This window comes from Corella eumyota, chromosome 2 (genome assembly GCF_963082875.1).
Source record: "Corella eumyota chromosome 2, kaCorEumy4.1, whole genome shotgun sequence".
Classification (NCBI taxonomy): Eukaryota; Metazoa; Chordata; class Ascidiacea; order Phlebobranchia; family Corellidae; genus Corella; species Corella eumyota.
Window position 1 is genome coordinate 4,016,153 of NC_137491.1, and position 23,786 is coordinate 4,039,938.

Below are 23,786 nucleotides of genomic sequence, written 5' to 3' on the forward strand. Positions count from 1 at the left end.
ACATTCAATTCGCCGTGTAACTTCCGGTGAGGCTTATTAGGGGCGCGTGTTAATGCAAAACCCAGTATTTACTCGGGATAACATAACCAATATTGGCTCAGTTAAAGTGCGATCTGACAAGCAAGCGAATCACATTATAATGAAGTCTTAGACCGACATAATGGAAGCGTGGGCCGTTAAACCTGTCGCTTGTCGGAAAAGTAATATTGATTTTACTGCACCTTTGGCACGTTTTATGAGTCTATGAACAGACAAAAGCTTCCCCTTACAAATGTTTGCGAAGGTATATTGACACTTTCTATATCCCACTGCAATTAAATAATGGTCTAAAATTGACAGTTTTTTAACGAATTGTGTTTACCAAAAATGATTGTTGCTGTCGCTGATTGTTGCTGTCCCTAGGAACTGCGACTTGACAGGAAGATTCTTGATTTTTGTAAAACGAGCTTTTCAGTGTAATTTGATAATCTTTTAATTCCCCGGTGTGTTGTTTTGGGTGGTGCAAGATCAAAACAACGAGATGGGGTAAGTTGTGAGTTTCCCGGGGCCCGTTCTAAAGCTTGCGAGCATAAAATCAACGAGTTAGCTAAGGCATGTGATCTTCACGATAAGATGGCTCGATTACTGTGCTTGGTCGAACCGACAAAGTCGAGAGTTTCTCGTGGCCAAGATAACGAAACAAAGTAGAAGAAACGAGACTTCAAATCTGGTTTAATTCATTGTAATGAGCGTAATATCCAAAAATAAAACAAAATTGACTTAAAATCATTTATCTTGAGAATGAAATGTATTTCTCAATGACCTAGGTCGTAACTCACGGCTTATTCAAAAGGTTATGCTAACTTAATTGGGATTAGCGATACAGACAATTTTGATGACCTTACACTGTGCTTTCCTGCACGGTGTATATTGAATGAGAGGCGCCAGACGTTTATTTACCGACAACGTATTCACGGCGCCTAAGCCTAAGATAGTCTTCACAACCCAGCGTGTCAGTTGACGAGTTATATCTTCGCAAATAATCAAAGCGCCGATGCCATGTAATATGCTGCCCTATGACATGATCGGTGCCAACCCCCTATATATCATGCATCTGATTAAACGCAAACACGGTGCACCGCAACTACCCACGACGACATTAGGCTCCAAGTATTGCCTAGTTTTTTAAATTAAAATCACTAAAATTTTAAAAAGTGAACGCCTTTCTAAATGTGGTTCCATTAAAAACCTATTTGTCTTTATATTCTTTATTTAGGAAAGTAAGTAATTGCTATCACATTGAAGCAGAACGAGTGGGTAAGACAATGTGCTAAGCCGGCTAACGCTTATATTGACCAGCGGATGATGGCTAAACGCGACAGTCCTGTCTATTGAGCAAACAACCAGCACTTCAATCAATCACGAATCAAAGCCTTATTACCTAGCACACATTCGTTTACGATGCGGTTAGACGCAGGATAATAACGTAACCGCCCGACATCGTAATCGCTGCTCATTTTTTAATTAAACAATTTGCTTGTCCTTGCTGCTGCATGTTGTCTCCTTGATACGAGGACACGTTAAATAATTGCTGGGAAAAATTTCGTAGGCTCGAAATCCTGGCGCCTGAAGACTAGCCGGGTCTTTTTTCGAGTAATCAATTTCACTTCAGATTAATGCAATTCCTAAGCATGCGTTTCTAATGAATTTACGCATTGCTAAGCCTCCATAAAATCTAAACTAATTCTAAGACTGTTAAATCAAAAACCTTACAGTAAATAACACAATAAGACATGCAAACCCTGTCAAGTAACTTTTTAAAGATATCTCATATTTCATTAAAATTACAATACTTTTTAAGAATGAAAACTATTTATGCGCATAGCAGAATAGTTAAGAGAAATTCATTTTAATCAATTCTGTTAATATGCTGAATGTTTACGCAGGGATTATTTCTGCTTACGCCACATTATCTGATACAGTATATATAAAGAGTAGCGCGATTAGTACAAATAGTTCAAAATAAACTTCCTTCGAAATGACCTTTAAGAGGATTAGAGCTCGCATAGTTTAACTTCGAACAAGGTTGAACTGCGATAAAAAGATAAAAATGATACAAAAATTACCTTAAACACTTTTTTAACCAAAAACTGTATCTTACCTTTAAAAATTTGAAAACTTTTTTGAGTTTGTATAAACAAAAACCAGGTAATCTATTTAAGTGTAACCCGATGCTACCTGTCCAATTTATTAAACAAAACGAGTCAATTTTCGTGCGGGTCAATCTGGGGGCTATTTTAAAAAGGGAATTTCTTTAATTAAATATAAGAGCAGGCTTAACCCGTGCTAAGCAGTTATAATCCAATGTTTGACTTGGCGGAAGATATGACAACGAAATACCCAAAACAATTTCCTGCACCAAATTGTTTGCTGAACTCATTTTCGGATTAACAACTCTTCTATTGTTGGATTTAAAGAGAAACTTAATACGATTTAATGTGGCAAAACACAACCTTAGAAAATGTGTAATATTTTGAAGCCTGTTGGTATCACATTCTAGGTGCAGATGTAAATGATTAAAATTAATTTTAAAAAACTGATGATTTGGTTCGGTTGGTTAGATTATGATTAATTGTTTTGTCTTGAAGGTTGCAGCCCTTGCTAAAGCAACAAGCCCGATTGCCGGCAAATTTGGACCGGGGTTAATTTGATTATCAGCCGAAGATGATGAAAAGGAATTTAACTAATGAAATGGTTTGTTGTTAAAAGAGGTTTCAGGTAATACAAATGTAAAAAAGGCTTTTATGTGGGATAAGAAAATGCTATAAGGTATATTGAATGGCAAATTTTTAACACCCTTAGTATAAATATACTGTTAATGTTGTAATCATGTTGTGTATTGAATAGGATAGTAAATTGAAGGTGTGTTTAAGTTTGTTTAAAATCTGTTTAAACAGCCACATAATAAACTTTTTATTTAAAAATACCGCCTTAAGTTTAAAAATTCCAATTGATAAGTCAATACCCCACCTTTTCTATAGAAAAAAGTAGCAAAAATTTTAGGTTTATGGATAACCTTTTAAATACAAATAGATTAATTTTGTGTTCAGTTAGAACTGACCCGGTGCGACCAGTGTCGCTAAAGAGTATCAAAGTTTCTAACTTCATTGATACCGCTATATAGTCGTTACCGCTAATGGGCCCCTCGCCCTTAAACAAATATAACGGGATAGCTTCTGTCATCCGAATGCCTCGTAAAACGAGATACAGGGTCCTACAACAACAACTAACATAACACCCCGCGCTATATTTCAAGTCGATATGAATCCAACACAAACTTCGAACGACGAAAAACTAAATATCGATGATCCAAAATCAATCGTCACAGGCTTTGAGATATCCGACGTGAAGAAACGACACTTTTTTGTTGTTACGTGGGACAGTATATAACGAGGAAGGGTGATAGCGACAAAGGAACGACGTTGTGTCACTCAGTAAACACAGAAACGAGTATGAGGTTACTACGATAACACAAGAAATGTGATCGTCTGGGTTCGACTTCCTTCCGAACTCTTAAAAAGATCATTTTCGGTCGAATCGTGGTTTTTAGGCAAACAAACTTGATCTGTGTGCGTTTAAAGAACATAGAACAAAACAGTGTATAATTCACGTTTGAAATAGCGCTTTGGTTTTTATAACACAAATAATTCCTATGACGTCATTTTCAAAATAACAAACGAATCTCTTATATATCTTGGCCAGAGAGAATCAATTAAGTTTAATATTAGTTAATAAGCATCTAATGTCGAAATAATAGGACCAGCCTACAGTAGATACTTTAATATTTTTTTGGAATAAATTATTAGAAAAATTACCTTATATGTTTAAAGAATATAATTTTCCCATCATTCCCTTACAAATGCTCCACCATTATTTTCCTAAAAGTAAAAATTAAAAAACATTTTTAAATGATGTAATTCATATGACATCATTTTATTAAACAATTTAAAAGCAATTTACATTCTTATATGTACGTAACTAAATAGCTTAATCGTATAATTTGTGAGGCTTGAATTTAAATAGCCTAATTGTTGATTTTAAGTAGTATGAATCCTTGAATAGCCCATGATAATTAAAAACTTTACGCCCTTAATTGTAAATTCATACAGAGGTTTTAATAAGTGGGGTATAGATCCCACCCAAACATAGAAAGCATTAGGAAAAATGCATTATATTATGTTTATGTTGTATTTAAAACAATTACAAAAATCCAACTTATTTAGGTTAATATTTCTAAACTATTTTCTGCAATGCGAAATAAAATTTGAAGTTTCACAGTAAATTTAAACACTTTGGTTTTGCGACGCAGTTTTTTTTTATAGACAAAGAGCTCAGTTTTCCACTTTGTACGATTAAGAATCTTCGCATGTCCCCGCGCCAGGAAAACTTCTAATGATAAACTACAAGTCAAATAATCACGGCCACGAACGATTATCCACAATTAACTCAAGTGGAAAATAAATAGATTCTGATGGTCGTAACTACAACGACCGCTGGGGAATATCTCGATGGTCATCAGTTCAGTGTTTCACAGTAGTAACATGTTTGGTATTTTTAAGGTAAAACAATACTAAAAAAAGTGTATGTTAAATACAAAAGTGTGTACAGAATGTTTATTGTATGAGTGAATTATTTTAGTTGGATATGCTTTAAGACGAAGAAAGGATATTGACATTTCAAAGTTGTTTTTTGGATTAAAAATTAACGTATCTTGATAGATAAATTTAAAGCACTTAAAATAACTTGTTAGATAGGGGATAACGTCAACGCCAAAATATAGTTCAACATGTGTATACAAACACTTACTAAGCGGTGCGCCAATATTAACCGTAGATAATACAATTATTATATACGTGATTAACCTAGGTATGCAAACATTTTTGCAATTTCACATGGCGTCATTATATTCGCTTCAGGTGATCTTTTTTATTTGGCAAATTAGCGAATAATGGAGCTTAAGTGCATCACATGGGCTTAGCGGTAAGCCAATTAAAGTTAACATGATTGGCCTATGTTTTTATGGGTCCGCGCGTCTGAAATATTGTATTAATTGCCAGGCTGATGGACAAACGCTTTTACGACGTGTTGGTTGCATTCTTATCTGTAAATATTGAATGGGAAGATATCGTCTTAGTCTCGCATAAGAGATGTAATCTTTTAAACAGGGGATTAAGATCGGAATGTTTGGAAACAAGTCGAACATGACTTTGGGCAAAAATTCGAAGTGAAACTGTACAAATCTTGTTATGTATTAATTCGTATTGATATCAAGTTATAAGGGGTGGTATATTATTAACCAAAGCCTATAACTGAAAAATATAGTCGCAGGTATTGGTTTAAGTGGGTTCAAATTGTACTGCAAAAGACCGAATAGTTTTTATAACTTGTTTGCATACGTTACAATCGCAACAGAAAAACAATGCTGGGTATATTCACACGCGACTGATTACAATAAGTCACGTGACATTTTGCGTCACGTGACCGTACACGTCATCGCCGACCGCGGCCTAGGCCGTGCGAGCTGCCACTCAAAAATGACCAGAACAAATAAACACGCAAGTAAGTGACAGGAAAAACCGAGCTAATGATTGATGGGCTCGAGCGATAAATTTGCAACGCTATTTTGTTAATCGCCCGTATGTGTGAGCTCGCTTGTATATCGCTATGTGTTGTTTACGTTGTCGATTTAGTCGATTAAGATCGCAATAACACATAACAAAGAAAGCGCATTTAAGGAAAGGAAGTGTTTATTTAGAAGGAAAGCGGACACGTGACCAAAGATGCCCCTGACGATATAACGAAGTGAGTCAAAAATATTTTTTGTGTAAAAGTTAAAGCATCAAGGATTCACCCTTTTTGATTTTTTTGAATTTTTAGTGATAACTTTTACCCTTTTGTATCGAGCGGATAGAATTAAAAGTAAGATTAATTTGTCAGATTAAATCGTCTTTCACGGGGCTTTGTCTGATGCAAAAAAATCGCCGATAAAAACCTTGGGTTGCGAGTAATCTTAGGCCTATAGGTAACTGAATGCTTTAAATTTTTAAAACCCCATTATGATCTAACCAACTATGACCAAGAAAGTTGTTAAACCCTTTCACACACAATAAGAATATACACAACTCCACTTTTCCCCTTACGGGCCGCAACTTGGCGAGATGGGTTAACAATCTATTCCAATCTGTGAACTTATCTTGCCGAGTCAACCAAATTAACATAGCGGTCGTGAAAGAGTTAATAGACATAAGTGGATAGTGTCGCCACGTGCCCATGTGCTGTATGCCCACCCATACATATAGTTTTCACAAGCGAAATATCGAAATCCTATCTGACGTACGTCGCAACACGTAAATAGCGCGAACAACTCGGTCCGGCCTAATTTTAAATGCCGTGTTTTCTTCAAACTACTAATGGGTTGATGGAACGAATTTGTATGGTGCAATCGGGGCACTGTATCGACTTGCTTGTTTCGATATAAAACTGAGGATATTTTTAGTCGGCAAACTTTGTCACGAAACATGACGTTATCAATTATGTCGTAAGGCCCGCGATTAACTAACTGGTCAATTAAAATATGATCATTTTATATCACGACGTAATTGTCAAAGCACCTGAAAATGTCACCTTATATAGTTTGTCATTAACTTTTCGACTATGCCTTGGAATTTAAATGGCCAAATAGCTCGAAATTCTTCTATGTATTTAACTTGTTTAAGCGCGCGATCAAAGCGGACGACAACAATGTGAAAATGCCGTTGGATAGAAACTGATCCCACGCCGGCGTCAGAATTTCAAATGGAGTCTGTTCAGCTCGCCCCAATCGTCGACTACGTGGTTAATTTTAGCTCGCTTAGGTTTGTTTTTGTAATTATTTAGCCTAAGTAACAAAACACGAAAAGTCGCAAAATGTTCTATTTTGTAGAAAGTCGCAAAATTTTGTATTTTGTAGAAATCTTTATTTAAAGCAGTTACTTTTTCGTAAAGTTAATTGTTTTGGTCTCGCCATGCCCTTGCCTGTCCCTGCATGCGGTCAAGTTCAAGTTACATAGCCCCCTTGTTTTGTCCTTTGCGCATTGCTTTGTGGCGCCGTTGCGGCTAATACTATAATAAGGCTAGAACGAGGATTTGGTTGCGACTTTTTCAGAACAAACCAAATGCGTTTAAAATTAATCTCGGCGTTTGCTGTTATGCAAGATCACCAAAAGGTATTTAAATTATGGTGTTAAACAATTTAGCGGGTTGTCTAGTATTAAAGTGGAATATAATCCGTTTGTTTAAAAACTGTTGCAAAAAAAGAATATAACTGATATGTGTACCAAATTGAATGGCTTTGTTATAAAAAACAATTCTTTTCGTAAGCGCAAGCAAATTTTGTAAAAAACTTTCTTAAAATTGTTGATTTCACACATTCACACAAAAGATCAAATTTTAGCATTGATCGCCATACCAAATAAGGATTAATTTGGTTGCAAATTTTTCTACAATTCGCACCAGCATAAGAATAGGGATGTGAACCAGAACGTCGTTGACCTTATGTGTGGCTGCACTTTTGTTTATATTGTGAACCACTCAAAGCTTCATTCACATTCGAGTATCTATCTCTTGTCAATGGATTAGCCAGCCGCTATTTCAGTGTATTGGCAGACTTGCTATCAGGTTCCGAGTGCCATTTTATAAGCTTTCTCATCTTTTTTGAGGTTATTCTTAGACGTGATTTAAAGCGAATTTGTGGTGTGGCATGTGAAAAGTCATATTTGGATAGAATTAAGCGGCGGTATACGAAGAGCGGTAACAGGTTTTGCAGCGGCTATAAAGAAAAGAGTTTTCCCACGAGTTTGCAAGACCTAAAAAAGGAAAATCTTGAACCTAGCACTTTCAGGTTTGGTGAGCGAGTTTAATCTTATTTTATTTCGATTAAAAACGGAAACCCAAATCACTTGTCATCGAATCGTCGTTTTCTTAGTTTTTAAAAATTTGTGAGAAATTCGATTAATGCTGACCCTTTCACGCTTACGAGGCTTAACATTTTATTAGCATCAAACGCACACGTAATGACCCTGGGCTTATGGGGTTAGATGTGTAAGCAGTCCAACTGATTGCTTTCGCCTGATTAGCACGGTGGATTACGTGCGCTTATGTCCATTTATTTGAAAAGTTATCCTGTTTAAAGCATGTGCGATCGTATCATTAATATTATGTTGGCGTATATACTTAGTGACAGGATATCTTTTGAGATACGACTCAATGGCTCGCTAATTTATATTGGCATGAAGTTTTACAACATTAACTCTATACCGACGACGACAGCCTGTTATAAACCTCGAAAGGCCTAACAATTTTAATTTTCGTCGTGATAGTGAGATAGGACCTAAGGACGAGACTCACTTATATTATCATTTTCTATCATATGATTTTATGGCGTCGCATTAATATTTTGCAAAGATAGAGACACGGTGATAAGCATTTTAGCTTACAGTGCGATGCCTGGAACGATATAGACCAACTCATTTGTAAATATTCGCTTATCGATAATCGCAGATTTTAAACTCACTATACGATGGTATAAGGAAATGTATCAAGGTTTAAAGCGAAAAATAGAGTTAAAAAAAATTAAAACATTGATAAAATAAATCGTAAATTTACTTTTCTTCTCTTAAACTTTGGGATTGGCAAAAACATATGTAGAAAAAGGACGATAACAAAAAGCAAGTAATCACACGTACAACCTAACTTGAACCAGTTTAAGTCGAATATTTTTGCGAATAGGGAATGGTAAAAATGTTAAAAACAGTTCAAACCTTGTTTTTATGTTCTTCAATGGTCGCGAGGGCTTAAGTTACACGAAAACATTTGTAATTCCTAAATCTCACGACCCCTTTCACCTTTACATTCATGCTGATCGAAATCGGAGGTTAGCCTAATTTAATGATAAACCTTTTGTTTGTGAAACTTAAAAACGTACTATAAATCAAGATATTAAATAAATGCCTTATTTTTTTCGAACCATAAAATTAAAAAATGATTTAAAGTTATATATTTATAAAATAATATTAAGATCAAATTCGGAATCATCTTAAAATGTAGATAAGGCGTATCGAGGTTAAATGTAATACTGCTGGTACTCACGCAAGTTTAAGTTAGTGACTTGCAGAAATAGCCCCAAAGGTCGCAGTGTAAGCTCAGGGGTTAAATTTGTTACAATTTAAACGGTTACTTGTGGACACCTTGCCACGCCATTGCATTACACATCTTCTGCTTTTGCCGAACTTTGCGTGTGGTCTGACGTTTTTTCATATTTTTGCAAAAACTGTTTTTTAAACGAAACTATTTTAAGTACTATGAACTAAAAAAAAACAATATATACTGAAAATAATTAAAAAAGACAAGCGTAAGTACCATACCCTAGTCAACATTTAATTTAAATGTATTTTGCCCTCAATAGTTTTAATAAAAAAATGAGAAAACAAATTGGTATTGAACCCAAAATAGGTCTATGACAAAAAACATTAATTAGATTGTAAAGGTTTGTCACTTGTCAAACCCCATTCACTTTGTACCAAGAAGTAAATCTCACACCTTACATGATCTGCCATTCGACTTTCGTTGCTTTCCTTAAATCGTTATCTTTAGTTCAATCGCAGTGGACATCCGTTGTCGATTTTATAATGGACCACCATTGTCACTCGAGTGCTATAACACATTTGTATCGGTCACGGGCCGCTCTCTTTTAACCCAAAGTGTTTTGAACCGAGGGTAAAGGGACGTGGTGTTGGGTCAGTGTTGATGGATCAACCCATGGGAAAGACACGCGGCGCACAACCGAACTCACTGGCAGCATGCTACACACCGCAGTTTGCCACTCATATTATGTAAATATACGAATTGAATGTTTCGTAACAAGTATAGCGTAAATTTAAGCGACCGAAAAGTTAACATGTGAAAATCCTCGTTACGTTGTTTATTAACTAACGTATGTGTATATTAAACAAAAGCGTTTTTATTAAAAAAAAGGTCAAAAATATAAAAAAAAACATTTTTAAAGGGTAATGATTTATTTGTAATTTTAAGGTGCGTTTACAAACAACCAACTTAGTTGTAGAAAATTGAACCGCCTTAAATAATATTTGCCCACTTTTTTAGTAAAAGTAAATACTTTCAGAAAAATATTGAGTTTTAGGCAGTGAATTTTATGTAAAGCCAAAGCTTTAGTGATATAGGAACTCCACATGAGTTCCATACGAACCTATCTATAAAGCTGTTGAACTGTATATGAGCGGGTCATGATTTCGCAGCAGTTAGTTTTTAAAGGGTGACGTCATTTTTTGGTTTTTGCGTATGTCTAATATGACAGCTCCCGTCTGTTAATATGGTAACTAGCTTTTTATTTTTTTTAAGAGTGATGCCGATTGACAAAGAAACAGTGTCTGCCAGAGAAAGGTTTTACTCGGCCACGCACTGTTTTCAATAGGAAATTTGATCTGTTTGTTAGTAGATAAAATTGCTTTAAAGGTAGCCCCCGTTAGATATTGGGCTTAGTCCGCAAATTGCATCGAATTGGGATCGGAACGAGATTAGAAATCGCAGCGGGAATTAAGCGCCACTTTTCCCGAAGAAATTTATCGATCTTGTTGGAAATATATGCGATCACACCAAGTAACTATGCGCTCGAAGGTTCATGCTCTAATGTTTGTTTATGCAATGGTTTATTTTAGAGAAAATAAAGCTCAGCTTATCAAAGGTAAGCATGCAGTTATGCAATTAAAATCATTGTAATATAAATAAACTGCAGCAGCAAAAATTCAATATTGCAAGTAACTAAACATGTTAGTGAAGTAATGATATATTTTTAAACGCAGGTGTAATGGAACGGTGTGAAAATGAAGGTGGCAGAGCGAACGTTTCTATCGTCTCTGGAAATCCCTGTTTTACATGCCAGTGTCGGGTAAGTAAACGTGATTTAAAATAACTATTTTTTCTCCAATTAAAAAACATTAAAATAATAAGTTGGCAAACAAGTAAATGTTAACTATTTGTTTATAGCCCTTTTTTTATATTGAGTTTAAATTATTAAAGCAGGGCACTATTTAAAGCATCCGACTATGAACTTAGATAAGAGGATAATCGGATTACATTAATATTATGAATACCGTATATTCTTGTATATGTGTAATTTTGAGGTTGTGTAAAGTATAAAAGCTAGATCGAATTACAAAAATTATCGAATTTACCCATGATTTTGTTCCACAGTTATGCAAAAATCTTTATTATATATTAACTTAAAGAAATATAACTAAAAATTGATTCCCACAAAATTCAAAAGAATTTTTAACATAAAATAGATAAGCAGGTAAAAGCCCACGATGCTTAGCCTTATTAATGCGGTAAATTAGGATTTACCCCCCCCATCAAATTCGAAGAATTAAATTAAAACCTTGCGGGCTAAGGTAAAACCCGAAGACCAATTTAGACGGTTGCATAGTTGATATGTCTGGGTGTGTGTTTCGGTTAAATTCAGCCGTGAGATAATCGCAAATCTGTTAATAGTCTGACGCCAGTGTTCTTTGCGGTCCAGAGGAGATTTTAAGTCCTTTACATAAACGAACACCGCCGCGAATTGTTTAGTGGAGAATCGACGATAGAACCATAATACTAAGCCCAGCATTTTGCGGGCACGACGCGATCATTAAAAATTAAACGCCTTTATCGTAAACACAAATAAGGTGGTTATCGCGTTTTTAATTGCCTGTTTTTAATCCAAGGAAAATTTGTCAGAACGATTTTTACCGCATTGAAATTAACAATAGTGATGCAAATTATATTTATTACGCCAGTTTTTTGCGACAAAGGTCAATCCATAGGTGTAAAATATTGTATACCAAACTATTTTTAAATTCTTTTGATACCTAAAGAGTACGTTAGGGTGCGTCCGGATGTTTTTAATTTATTTTTATATATCTAAGTTCATAATACAACCAACTAAACAACACAATGTAGTTAAGCGATCAACGGCTCCTTTTTCATTTTAGTTGAAATAATATTATCTTTCATAACATAACCAAGTGTTATATAAATAGAATAAACATAATTACTTTGATGTCAATACAGGCTGTTTTATTCCAGCGACAGCAATGTCGTACTTGAAGTCTCGGTCTAATATCTATTTTTAAAGTATTACGAACCAAGAGCTATAATGTGGTTGCTACACTTGCGTGTATTTTGATCCAATGTAATGCAACTGAATACAAAGCCTGCCACTTCGCTTTACAAAACAGAAATCGTGGTTGGTTAGGGTCATATCGTCAGCCACGGTCTATTGTGCCACCGTCGCGTTTTCTGCATCGGGTAACCGCCAGGTCTTTTGAGTTTTTGTTTTCGCCACTGCGTTGGGTTCGAATTTTGCAAGAATAAACGTAGCTTGCGGCGTGATGCAATAAACACAGTTCAACCGCGAGCGACTTAAAAAAGAAAAGTAGTGTGAATTAAAGGCGACGCCAACTTTCAAAGCAAAAATTATTTCTTTTGCAATTTTTTATTTTTATTTTGGTTTTGGTTTTTCGCACATTGATAAAAGTAAATAATAAATACGATATACAATTAATATTACAACAATGCGACGGGAAAAAATGACAAAATCAATTTAATGATTTAAAACATGCCAAAGGTATTAATGTTTACATAAAGATTTTAAGTATGTTATGGCATGGTCACTAAACCCCCCCAAAAAAAGAAATATCCGCAAAATATAAAAAAATAAACACAGTAAATCCATAAATTAATATATTTTATTTTGGCAATTATCCACATGCAATACTTGCATTAGAAATGTAAATACCGTGATACTTTCTCCTAATTAATCGTATTAAACACAATGGTGCATTGTAAAGGGAAATTTACTTACAAACTAAACACAAGGCACAAATTTAAAAAATCTCAAGTGTTGTTCCTTATCATAATTATATTTTTAAATAAGTCGTGGGCGGTAATTGAACAGGATATTGAACTTTTATTACGTTGGCGATTTTTATAACAAAGTCTGTTGTTTACCCATTTTAATTTAATTAGTAACAAAACAAATTTTAATCAAGTGCATTTTATTCAAAGTTAACGACTCGCATGTAGATCTTTGTCATACTAAGTTTCCAATATTAAATCAAGCAAATAAATTTGTATTTTTAAATATTTTTTGGGTTATTTTAAAATTCGCATATTATATTGAAAACAAAATCCAAAAATTACAATCTTTTATCTAAAGATAAATACTAGAATATCTCGTTAGCTAAAATTGACCTTTTTCGAACAAAACCGCTAAATAAGAAGTCAAAATAAACATCCGGGAATTTGGATTAAAACTAACTTAAACCAGTCAGGGAGATGCGCTTAATCAAGTACCGCACCTCCTTTGTAGAGGTATCCAAGCGAGTGTAAGCTTTACCCTTGGCTACACTTAATTTTTCCACATAAACTTGCGTCCCGTGTTGGTTGGAATTAATGAATTGCGTGACGTGGTGTTATGAATTTCTGGCTAGATAGAGTCAGAGAAATCAAACGATCAAAGGCAATAGTGAGTAACTGCACAGCTTGATCAAAATGACCCGAAATATTAAGGATGGTTTCCGATGTTGATTTATGAAGTCATTTTAAATACAAATTTAATTTAAAACCGTCATAATCGTAAAACTACTTTCTAAAAATCGTAATTTTTTGTTTACATCAAAATCCTTTTTTATTACTTCCTTTCTTAAGTTACGTAAGGCACACCTGAAGATTGTCATTTAAATTTTATCATTTATGTTTATATTACAGAACGGTGTTGTACAATGCAATAAAGAGGTTTGCCCTGACGAATATCCCTGCTCAATGCTTATTCACAATCCTGACCAATGTTGTAGATCTTGTTTAAGTAAGTACACAAATACGTTATACCTTAACATGGTAATTTTAACTACGACTTTCAATTTATAAAACTGCAAACGAGTATAAAGTGTACGGAAGCCTTATGAATATGATTTATGTATTCTAGCCTGCACTAGCAATAGCATAACTTACGAAAGCAACGCGTACTGGAATTTAAAAGACTCAAAAGAAGATCAATGTTATGACCACGTTTGCCAGGTATGATATTTAGAAAGCGTAGATACAAAAATTTACAAAATTTCGGTTAAAGCTTTTTTAAAATAAAATCTTTATTTAAGGATGGAATTGTTACTCGTTCCCGGATGACATGTCACGTGCCATGTTCTCAACCAATAGCAGCTCCGGACGGAAAGTGCGATTGCCCGACGTGCTTAGGTGAGAAAGTTTTACCTTATACGCATAGATCAACTTTCAAAACATACTTTTACGAAATACCACATTTACCATCAAGCGAGGTGACATGTTTAACCTCTTGTCATGATATCGATCTCGATTTTTTGTCGACTTTGTCGCGTTTTTGCGAGGTTTGTCATTTTAAAAAGTAAAACTAAGGAAAAAGTGTGACTTAACATCAAAATTCAGTATGAGGTCGTTCATTCACGCGGATAACAATCAGTCTTGTGCATTTAAAATGGTCGTACACGTCAAGGAGTTATCAAATATATTAACTTGTCGTACGGTTACGCATAAAACACGCCCTTTATATGATCCATATCATAACTCCCATGTTATAGAAGCACAATTAAAGCCATAAAAAAGGTAAAAAATACTAAAAAATAGTTTGACGCCTTTCTATCCTTCTCTTGTTAAAGTCAAACCACGCCTTACATTACAACATACTAACATGCTCATGAATTTTTATGAGTTTATTTTCGTGGCTGAACGGGTGGTTTCCCTTAAACGATCGTCTTTAGAATGTATGGGAAACGGATGCCGCTTGGCTTCGCTACATCGGACTGGGTAAATAAGCAAGGCGCTGGAACAGGGGTAGTTAGCGTGGCTATTTACAGGAGGAAGTTGACATTTGTTTGTGACATTTCGATGACAGTTTTATTTGAAAAGTATCAAACCGTGTCGCAATAAAATTTAACGAATAAAAATATCACCCTAAGTTGATTATAAAAAATAAACGTTACCTGTTTGATTTCCAGGGTGTCGATACAATGATGAAATAATTCCAGAAGGTGCGCAGAAGAACGTAGACGAATGCACAATTTGCAAATGCAAGGTTGGTGATTTTCTCTTATTTAAAATAACAAATCATGTATATACAAACACAATTAATTTACAATATTTCTAAAAATGTGAAACAAACATTGGAAGAAGGTAAAAAATAGGTACTTCTATAAAAAGAACCTCGCAACAGACTGACTGATTGATATGATTATGACAAATTAGCCAACTGAAAATACAAACCATTAGTTTAAATTAACCTATTTATTATTACCACCTTCGCGTGTTGCAATGTTTTGGTTTTTGAATGCTTATTTGGACAATATGTTATTAAACGTTAAATGCAGTAAAAGTAAATTGACGCCAACGATAAAAGACTGACTTTATTGCAAATACTTACAGTGCCTTATCAGAGCAATTTGTGGCCTATTCGTCTATTTAAATACAAATTTATTTCGTTTAACATAGTTCGTCTACATAAATGGTCTTTACTTATGTGCATTTAATTTGGGAATTTGTGTTAGCCCGGACTAACAAATGGAGACGTTAGTCTTGGGAAAGAGCTATTACTGTGCAAACCTAGCAACCGCGGGGTTAAATCGCTTTGATACAAACGAAACTACCGCTGGGAAAACCAGTTTGGATACTTTTTAAGTAATCCCGGTTAATTATAAAGGCAACATGACGTTAACTGGACTAGTTAAAGGTATATGCACCTTAAATTTTAAACATCTAGATTAGCCCCAGCAGTTACCTTTTATTCGGGCGGCACTTTCATATCGCAAAATAAACCGTTTTTACGAAAAGCTGGAGCCATTTTTACGGCAATAAAACACTATAAAAAACCAAGGCTAATCTTCTTAATTGGCAAAAAGCACGGCAATGTAATTCGCTATGGCGCCACTATAATCCGCAAAAACTTAATTTCCATGAGGCTGTCGCCTCATCGCAAACGTAAACACTTGTTCTCAGCTTTTTGCCGCAAATCGTGGCCTCAGAGATGCTCTTTAACCGGACGAGCGTGAAAATGATAAGCCTGCGTAAACAAACTTGAATGAAGCACTAACGATCAATTTCCGACGATTTGTAATCGACGTTATTCCACTGTTTATACCTTTTATGACGTCAGCATTAATTAAGAGTGTCGCGACACATTATAAGATTAACGGTTAAGTCCTGATGGGTGGGCGAAGCGCGTGCTAAAAATCTATTTAGCTGTGTCAATCAAATATCTAGCTTTAAATCTTTTGCCTACCTATTTCGGGCATTTAAAACCAATAAAGTGATCCGTCTGTTTTGTAATTCCGTTACTTTTGACAAAACCACTTTCCATTGTTTTCTTAGGCAGGAAGAATGGAATGTAGGCGGCCCACATGCCCAGTTTTAACATGCGAAAGTAGAAGAAGGGTAAAAGACGGCTGTTGCTACAAATGCAAAGGTAAGTCCAAAACACTGCCTTACAATTTATTTTAATTTTAAAACATGTGTCAGTTTAACTTAAACCGTAAACTGTTGCTAAATTACTACCTCTAGCTTAAAAATTATGTGTAAAACAATAACTCGTAAAAACAACAAAAACTAAGCTACCGTGAATTGCATTTTGAACACATTAAACTATATCTACATTTTGAGAGGCATTTTGCCTTTTAGGTTTTGCTTTAAAAATAAAAACACAAAACACGTGTTAGTTTTTTTCACAGCAAAACAAGGATTTTAACTCTTTCGTGGCTCACCTTTGTTTAGCAAAAGAAAAATAATAATTAATCTCTATTTGGTAAATAAATTGCACATAAAATTGTTTATTATTAATTTAAGGTCAGAGAAAAATATTTAAACTACAAGATGGTAAATGTTGGTTATCAAGAAGCATTTTAGATAACAAAGAATCAATAAAATTGGACAAGTGCGTTTCATGTGTGTGTCAGGTACTTGAAATAAATATAAATTAGTAGGAACATTTTTGTAAATAGTAACCCATTTAATATTATTTACTTATGCTTATATAAAATATATCGGTTTGTATACAATGCATTGGATTTTAGGACGGTACTGTTCTCTGCAATAAAACAATCTGTCAAGCAAATCTACAATGCCATCGTGCGGATTGGATTCAAGATGACGACGATTGTTGTCCAAGATGTCCTACCGAAATTCCAACGAATTGCGTTAATTGGAAAGGGGAAACAATTCAGGTATTAAGGAAATTTTCAATGCTGACTATCATCTTCATAATATTCCATAAATAACTTACGTTTTTGTTTATATTAAAAGAATGGACATATTTGGAAAGAAGAAAAGGATTCATGTTTAAATTGTAAATGTTCTAATGGTTCAATTTTGTGTCAACGAGAAAAGTGCAGCGGGGCACCTCGTCGCTGTCTTACTGTAAGTTTTTATACTCCATAACAAAAAACGATATAGATTTTTTAAACTTTAAAGACTAATGTTTGTTGTATTAAAAGGGTCAAATGCTGGAAAAACTGCCTGGAAAATGCTGCCCATCATGTGTACAAGGTAAAATAAGTAAACGTTTAGATTAAGTGCCATAAATCTATAATAATTTGAATCTAAAGTAAGCGTTTTATATAATCTGTAAACAATTTATAGAACCAGGAATTTGTGCAGTATATGGTGATCCTCACTATAGGACATTCGATGGTCGTCCCTTTAACTTTCAGGGAAATTGTAGATATATATTGGCCAAGGATTGCTTGGGAAAAAATTTTTCTGTGGTCGTTCATAATGTTAGAAAAAAGTCAAAGCATTTTTCCTGGACAAATTCGATCCAGTTAACTTTATATCCTTCAGGTTGGCAACCTCAAACTTTTTAAAATGTTAACGAACAATTATTTTGTTTTTTTTGCATTTTTATTTTAATCTTGGAAACATTTTTTTAGGCAATGACAGTCACCACGAAGTGGTTGTTACTTTAAATCAGCATTTAGTTTTACGAGTAAATAATCGGAAAGTATCTCTTCCCTATGTAAGCAACGGTGTTTTGGCTTGGGTCGAACATTACATTCTTAAACTACAGACCAGTGCAGGTCAGACGATTATTATAAATTTATGTTTCAAGTAAAGCGCTAATTTTTTATATGAAAAGGTTTTAAAAGATAATGTGTAATTCTACCTATCTATTAGTTGACAGGCGTGTCCTTAAACTGGGATGGTGACAGCTTTTTGGAAGTTGGGGTTTCTTCACAATACATCGGAAAATTGTGCGGGTTATGCGGCAACTTTAACGGCTTTTCACGTGACGACTTTATAGGCGGGGACGGCCTGTTCAAGTTTAATGACGTGGACTTTGCAACATCATGGGGAATAGAAAAAGACAATGAAAAATGCTCTAGCAAAAGTACTAAAGAAAGGTGAAGCTCATTTAATTTAAAGTTGCACTAACCATGATAAAATGCTTCAACAAGAAAAATTTACAATATAGATTAAATACAAATTTTGTTTTTAGATCTTCTGAACCATGTACTGAAAATCCAGTAAAAAGAGTACAATCTCGAAAAAAATGCCAGATTTTTAAAAACAGAACATTTCAAACTTGCTTTGCTGCAGTTGATCCAAAACAATATTATAAGTTAGTACCATTTATAACAACATAAGTATACTCCATTTACTTTTTCACGTTTTAAACCATTTTAATTTAGTATGTTACAATATTTGTTTTGTTTTGCAGCTCCTGCCTAACTGACACATGTGAATGTCCTCGCCATCGCAAATGTGCTTGTGAATCAATAAGAGCTTACACCAATGTATGTGCACGAAATGGAATAAATATTAAATGGAACGAAGGTTTACACTGCAAAAGTATGACAAATTACTAGTTTAAAAAAGGCAATAGTATAATTAAAGGTCTGTGCTTGTTATTTTATTTTATGTATTTTAGATACATGTGAACGAAATAAAGTCTACTCGACATGTGGATCCCCTTGTAAAATAAATTGCAAGTAAGTCATTAACTTTTAAATACCTAAATTAAGAAAAAAAAATAGTATAAATTAGTATATAAATGCACTCTATATTAAATAATGTTCTGTAAATTCTACAGAAACTACAAAAGATTGCGAAGAAGAGACACTTGCAGAAGATCATGCACGGCTGGTTGTTTTTGTCCAGCAGGATCAGTGGCGAAGGGCAAACGCTGCGTAAAGATATCAAAATGCTCGAAACGAACTTTACAAGAATTCAAACACAAGTTTAAAGACGTTAATCCTTTTCAGCATTTTTTGCAGTCGCAAGATGTCACTAAAGAGCAACTGGTTCTACCTGAACACCGTGATCAAAGTGGAAAACACATAGAAATAGTGTACTCTGTTTGATAGCATTTAAACATGCGGGTTTAATTTATTTAAATATCCTAATTGAGTAAAATATACTTCATATAAAGACCATATGTGATGTAAACAACTATACGGTTATTTTTCATAATACATGTGTATACCTCTAACTGAGAGAATAACGGTGTGATAGTCCTAAAGCAAGTGTTGTTTGCTTTTTTTCAATGCTGTTATTTGAAATACCTCAATTTGTACAAGTCCAATACAAAAAATTGTGAATTATTCTGGTCAATAATTGTTGTAAAAAATTGCTGCCACATTAAAATAAAACAATTACTAAATACAGTCTAACCTTACACCCTTCTATGCATTATAATATTTCTCAAGCGGTAGTATCGTGTATATTAGCCTATACTGTGATTATTTGTATGTGTCCAGGTTTTTGTCGACATAAATGTATTACTATTTATTGCTTTTTTGTAATTATTATTCAGCATACTTGCCCAAAATGTGCATTTTTTATCGCTACAATTGTATTTCATCTTATAAACAAAAAAATGAATTTTAGAATTGTATTTTTTAAACAGTCTAATAAAAAGGTAGTAACTTTTAATTTGTTGTTAATTTAAACAAAGTAATATTGTTCATTTGTAACTACGACAAATCAGGCAAAACTACTTACTTATAGCTAATTGCTTTTCAAATTCTACTTGAGTATTTCTTGAGCAATTTACACCTGCGTGACGTAATAAATATTTTTCAGTTACAGCTTTATTTTATTTGTATGCATAAGGACTAGTAACAGAAACTATTAAGGTTTTTTAGAAAAAAATGAAGTTAATTCTGATAATAGTTTTTAAAATTATATTTTTAAAAGATGTGTATTTGCAACCCCCTCGACAACAGCAGGTTAATATTTTGTGCAGTAGTTCAACATGTTTGGTTATTTATCGCCAGTTGGCTACATGCAAATTTTTGAATTTAAATAATGACTGCTAGTCAATAAAAGAATTTGCCCGTATTATCACCACTTTACCTATCTTAGCCTCAAAACAGCAACCAACCTTCTCAACAACCAGTTCAGCAACAACCAGCGCCAAACCGAACGCCACAAAGACAACAACCGTCTACAACCGGTGGAAATTCACAGAGACCAAGACAGACCAGGCGTACTTTAAAATTAATATAACTATTTCTCCAAATTGATTAACGAGTATTAAAATACATAAAACTATTTTTGATTTTCAGACATTAGAAAAAAAATGTTTCATATTTATTTTTAGCTTCTACTCTGTGTGACACAGTTTGTTATTGTGACCGCTCCCAAGCTAATTGCAGGCAGAAGCAATTGAGGTATAATACAACTAGTTACATATTATTCAATACATTTTGTAAAATAAATTTACCAAAACTTCAGGACTATACCACCTGGACCATGGCGAATGGGGCTTACTACCCTCTTGTTTGATCAGAATTTAATTACAAGTGTTCCGCAGGGAACATTTGGACAACCTGAACTTCAAAGAGCCGAAATGTTGTCGCTTTCTTACAACGAACTTACCGAGCTACAAGTTCTGATTTGATCTAAAAAAATAAAATTTTTAAACCAATATCTTTTCTTAGTTATAAACAAAATAAATTGTTTTTTTTTGGTAATATTTGAATGCAGAATATTGCAATTAGTTAATATGTATTTGTTTATGGTAGACTAATGGATTTCAAGGCTTGCCAGAGTTACAAGAAATTGTTCTTTCGTTTAACCGCATTCACACAATTCAAAGTGGGGCATTCAGCGGCTTGAATAAGTTGGAAAACATAAATTTAAAAAAGAACAAAATTAAAACTTTGGATGACGTAATCGAATGATTTTTATTAATTATAATTGTTTTTATTTTATTTTCTTTATTATCTTAACACGATGTTATTTTTAATAAAGGCACCTTTTGCACGTAATGCATATCTAAGACAAATTTATATTGACGGTAACCTTCTTGAAACTATTAGCAGCAACTTTTTTGAAAACGTCAAAACCTTAACTGCGATGTCACTAGGAGATAATAAATGGGAATGTAACTGCGAGTAAGTAATAAGCTAACGGATTTAAACTTAATATTAAGTATTTGTATACAGTCACCATTTTAATAAACATTTTCATCTTGCCTTGGATTTAAAGCATGGCCTTACAGGTAACCAAAAGTTTAAACCAGCATTCTATTAAAAATCTGTAACTAACATTAACATATTGCTAAGTTTAAAATATACTGTACAGTTTAATGGGATTATTTATGTGGGTGAAGTCTGGCAAACAGCTCCAAGGTACACTTCCTGTATGTTCCTCCCCGCGAGAACAAAAAGGCCTTTCAATACAAGCATTTACTTTTCAAGGTATATTAATCTTTCTGATATCTGGTTAGAAAGCTACATTTTAAAGCATATTTCAAAATGTTAATTACTTCAAGTAACCTTAAAAGATATCACAAAATCAACGTTTATTTGTTTGTCAAAGACATCTCGAGAGCGATTTAAAGTTGTTCCATATGTAACCCAAATGATTGTCATGGTTTTCACTTTAGATTTTCAGAATTTATGTCGAAGCGAGTGGGAAGAAGAACTAAATGCAACGGATACTGTAATTCCAGAGGAAATTCAGTTTACTGATCAAATAAATAAAACTTGTTCTGAGAATTATACTTCAACTGAACCAGTGCATGTTTGTTATATATCACCCGATATTGATACTGTACCTGGGACAACAGTGCGTTATTTAATTTTATTGATTAATATGAAAATAATTTATCGATTGAAAACTTTTATAACATGTTTGCAAAACAATTTTAAGTTTTTTTTTATTTTTTTTTTTTTTATTAGTTTTTTTTTTTAGTTTTATATTAATGTGTGTTAATGAATCAGATATGTCTTGATTGTATTGGAATGCGTGACGACCGCTTGCTGAACAAAACTGAAAACATCTTGGGTACGTTTAAATGATTTTAACTTGCAACAATTATATTCATCAATAAACACGTTTATTTTGATACATATTTAATTTTGTATTTATTTGTTTAAATTTTTTAGGTTCAGATATGCCCTCATATGAAGTCAATATTACTTGGTCATTTCCTGAAACTTTTCTTAACTTGACCTATGACAATCGTTTAATATATCACAGTAATGGGACTTTATGTGTAGATTCGATACAGGTAAATAAACAAACAACGAAATCGAATAATATTAAAAACTCCTGTCGTGGTAAAGTTTCATTATGATTGTTTATAATTTAATCGTCCATGTTCACAGCGTAATAGTTTGTCATACTTTAATTAGCTTTGCCCTACTTTCAGATTCGTGAAATATTTATGAACAAACATATCTTTTACATTATCTTTTAATTTATTAAATATAAATCCACGTCGTACTTGTTTGACATAAATCGACGGTTTAAAAAAGGTTCGTTGTATTACGTTTAATATCTCGGATGACAGCTTTTATCAATAATTAATATTGATGATTTTGTAGTTTTTTAAGTCTATATTTCATGCCAGGTAAAAGATGGCGGGCATTACACATGTACGGCGGAGGCAAACAACGTCACAAGTAGCAAGGTCATTAATGTGAGTGTGGCCAATATTCCAGTAAAGGTATTTATCGCCCACATAATTATCAATTATTCATTGTTTGATCTTATCGTTGGTATTAAACAAAGTTATATACACTTTAATGCGGTTTTATCTTTGCTTAAAATAAAACTTCATTTTCTTTAAACTAATTTTTATACTAACTTACATTACTTTTATGTAATAAAAATATTTCTTATTTTCAGCTAGCAATTGGAGTGGTTATTTGCTTGTTTTTGACCATATTAATCGTGGCAATTATTTTTCTAAGATGGTGGAAATCTGAGGTTAAGGCTATGTAAAACACTATGTTGTTAAAGTATTTCTTTTTTATTAGCTTTAGTTCGTTTAGCGTTTGTATTTTCAAGAAAAAGATCTTCTTTAACTAAATAATTTTTAAACAACATTATCTTACAAAAATTACAGCTTAAATAAATAACATTAAATATTTAAAATCACAAAAATTAAATCATAGTTACTTAAATATTAAAAATGTTTTGATTTATTCGTAATATAAATATTGGATAGTTTGCTCATAAAATTATACATTTAAATTTTTATACAAATAATCAATTGTAAATATTTATACAAGATTTAATAAATATAACAAATTAATAAAAAAGTTACATTTTTATTTGCCTAGCTTATTTTTTAACAATTTTGCTAACATATTTTCTCTCCAGCCTCGTTTGTGCAACACTTCGCTTGGGATAAACCTTAAAAATAATTTTTTAAATTACATTTAGAAAAAACTTTAAAG

At 33.4% G+C, this 23,786-nt stretch overlaps 2 protein-coding genes across 2 annotated transcripts; both read left to right on the plus strand.

Annotated features, from left to right (window-relative positions):
* Positions 1–10,590: 10,590 nt before the first annotated feature.
* LOC145742997 (BMP-binding endothelial regulator protein-like) lies at positions 10,591–20,070 on the plus strand. Its single transcript, XM_082560848.1, has 18 exons — positions 10,591–10,777; positions 10,896–10,981; positions 13,843–13,939; positions 14,060–14,151; positions 14,232–14,328; positions 15,105–15,181; positions 16,471–16,564; positions 16,942–17,051; positions 17,169–17,318; positions 17,398–17,511; positions 17,589–17,640; positions 17,734–17,934; positions 18,024–18,170; positions 18,275–18,494; positions 18,590–18,712; positions 18,812–18,942; positions 19,022–19,082; positions 19,184–20,070. The coding sequence occupies exons 1-18, from the start codon at positions 10,678–10,680 to the stop codon at positions 19,452–19,454; spliced, it is 2,223 nt and encodes a 740-aa protein (XP_082416974.1). The 5' UTR covers positions 10,591–10,677; the 3' UTR covers positions 19,455–20,070.
* A 138-nt stretch (positions 20,071–20,208) lies between these two features.
* Positions 20,209–23,448, plus strand: LOC145743415 (uncharacterized). Its single transcript, XM_082561370.1, has 12 exons — positions 20,209–20,321; positions 20,458–20,581; positions 20,696–20,765; positions 20,830–20,983; positions 21,120–21,266; positions 21,349–21,491; positions 21,682–21,797; positions 21,986–22,167; positions 22,323–22,386; positions 22,488–22,612; positions 22,955–23,050; positions 23,233–23,448. Exons 1-12 carry the CDS (start codon positions 20,244–20,246, stop codon positions 23,326–23,328), a joined length of 1,395 nt encoding a protein of 464 aa, XP_082417496.1. The 5' UTR covers positions 20,209–20,243; the 3' UTR covers positions 23,329–23,448.
* Positions 23,449–23,786: the final 338 nt, after the last annotated feature.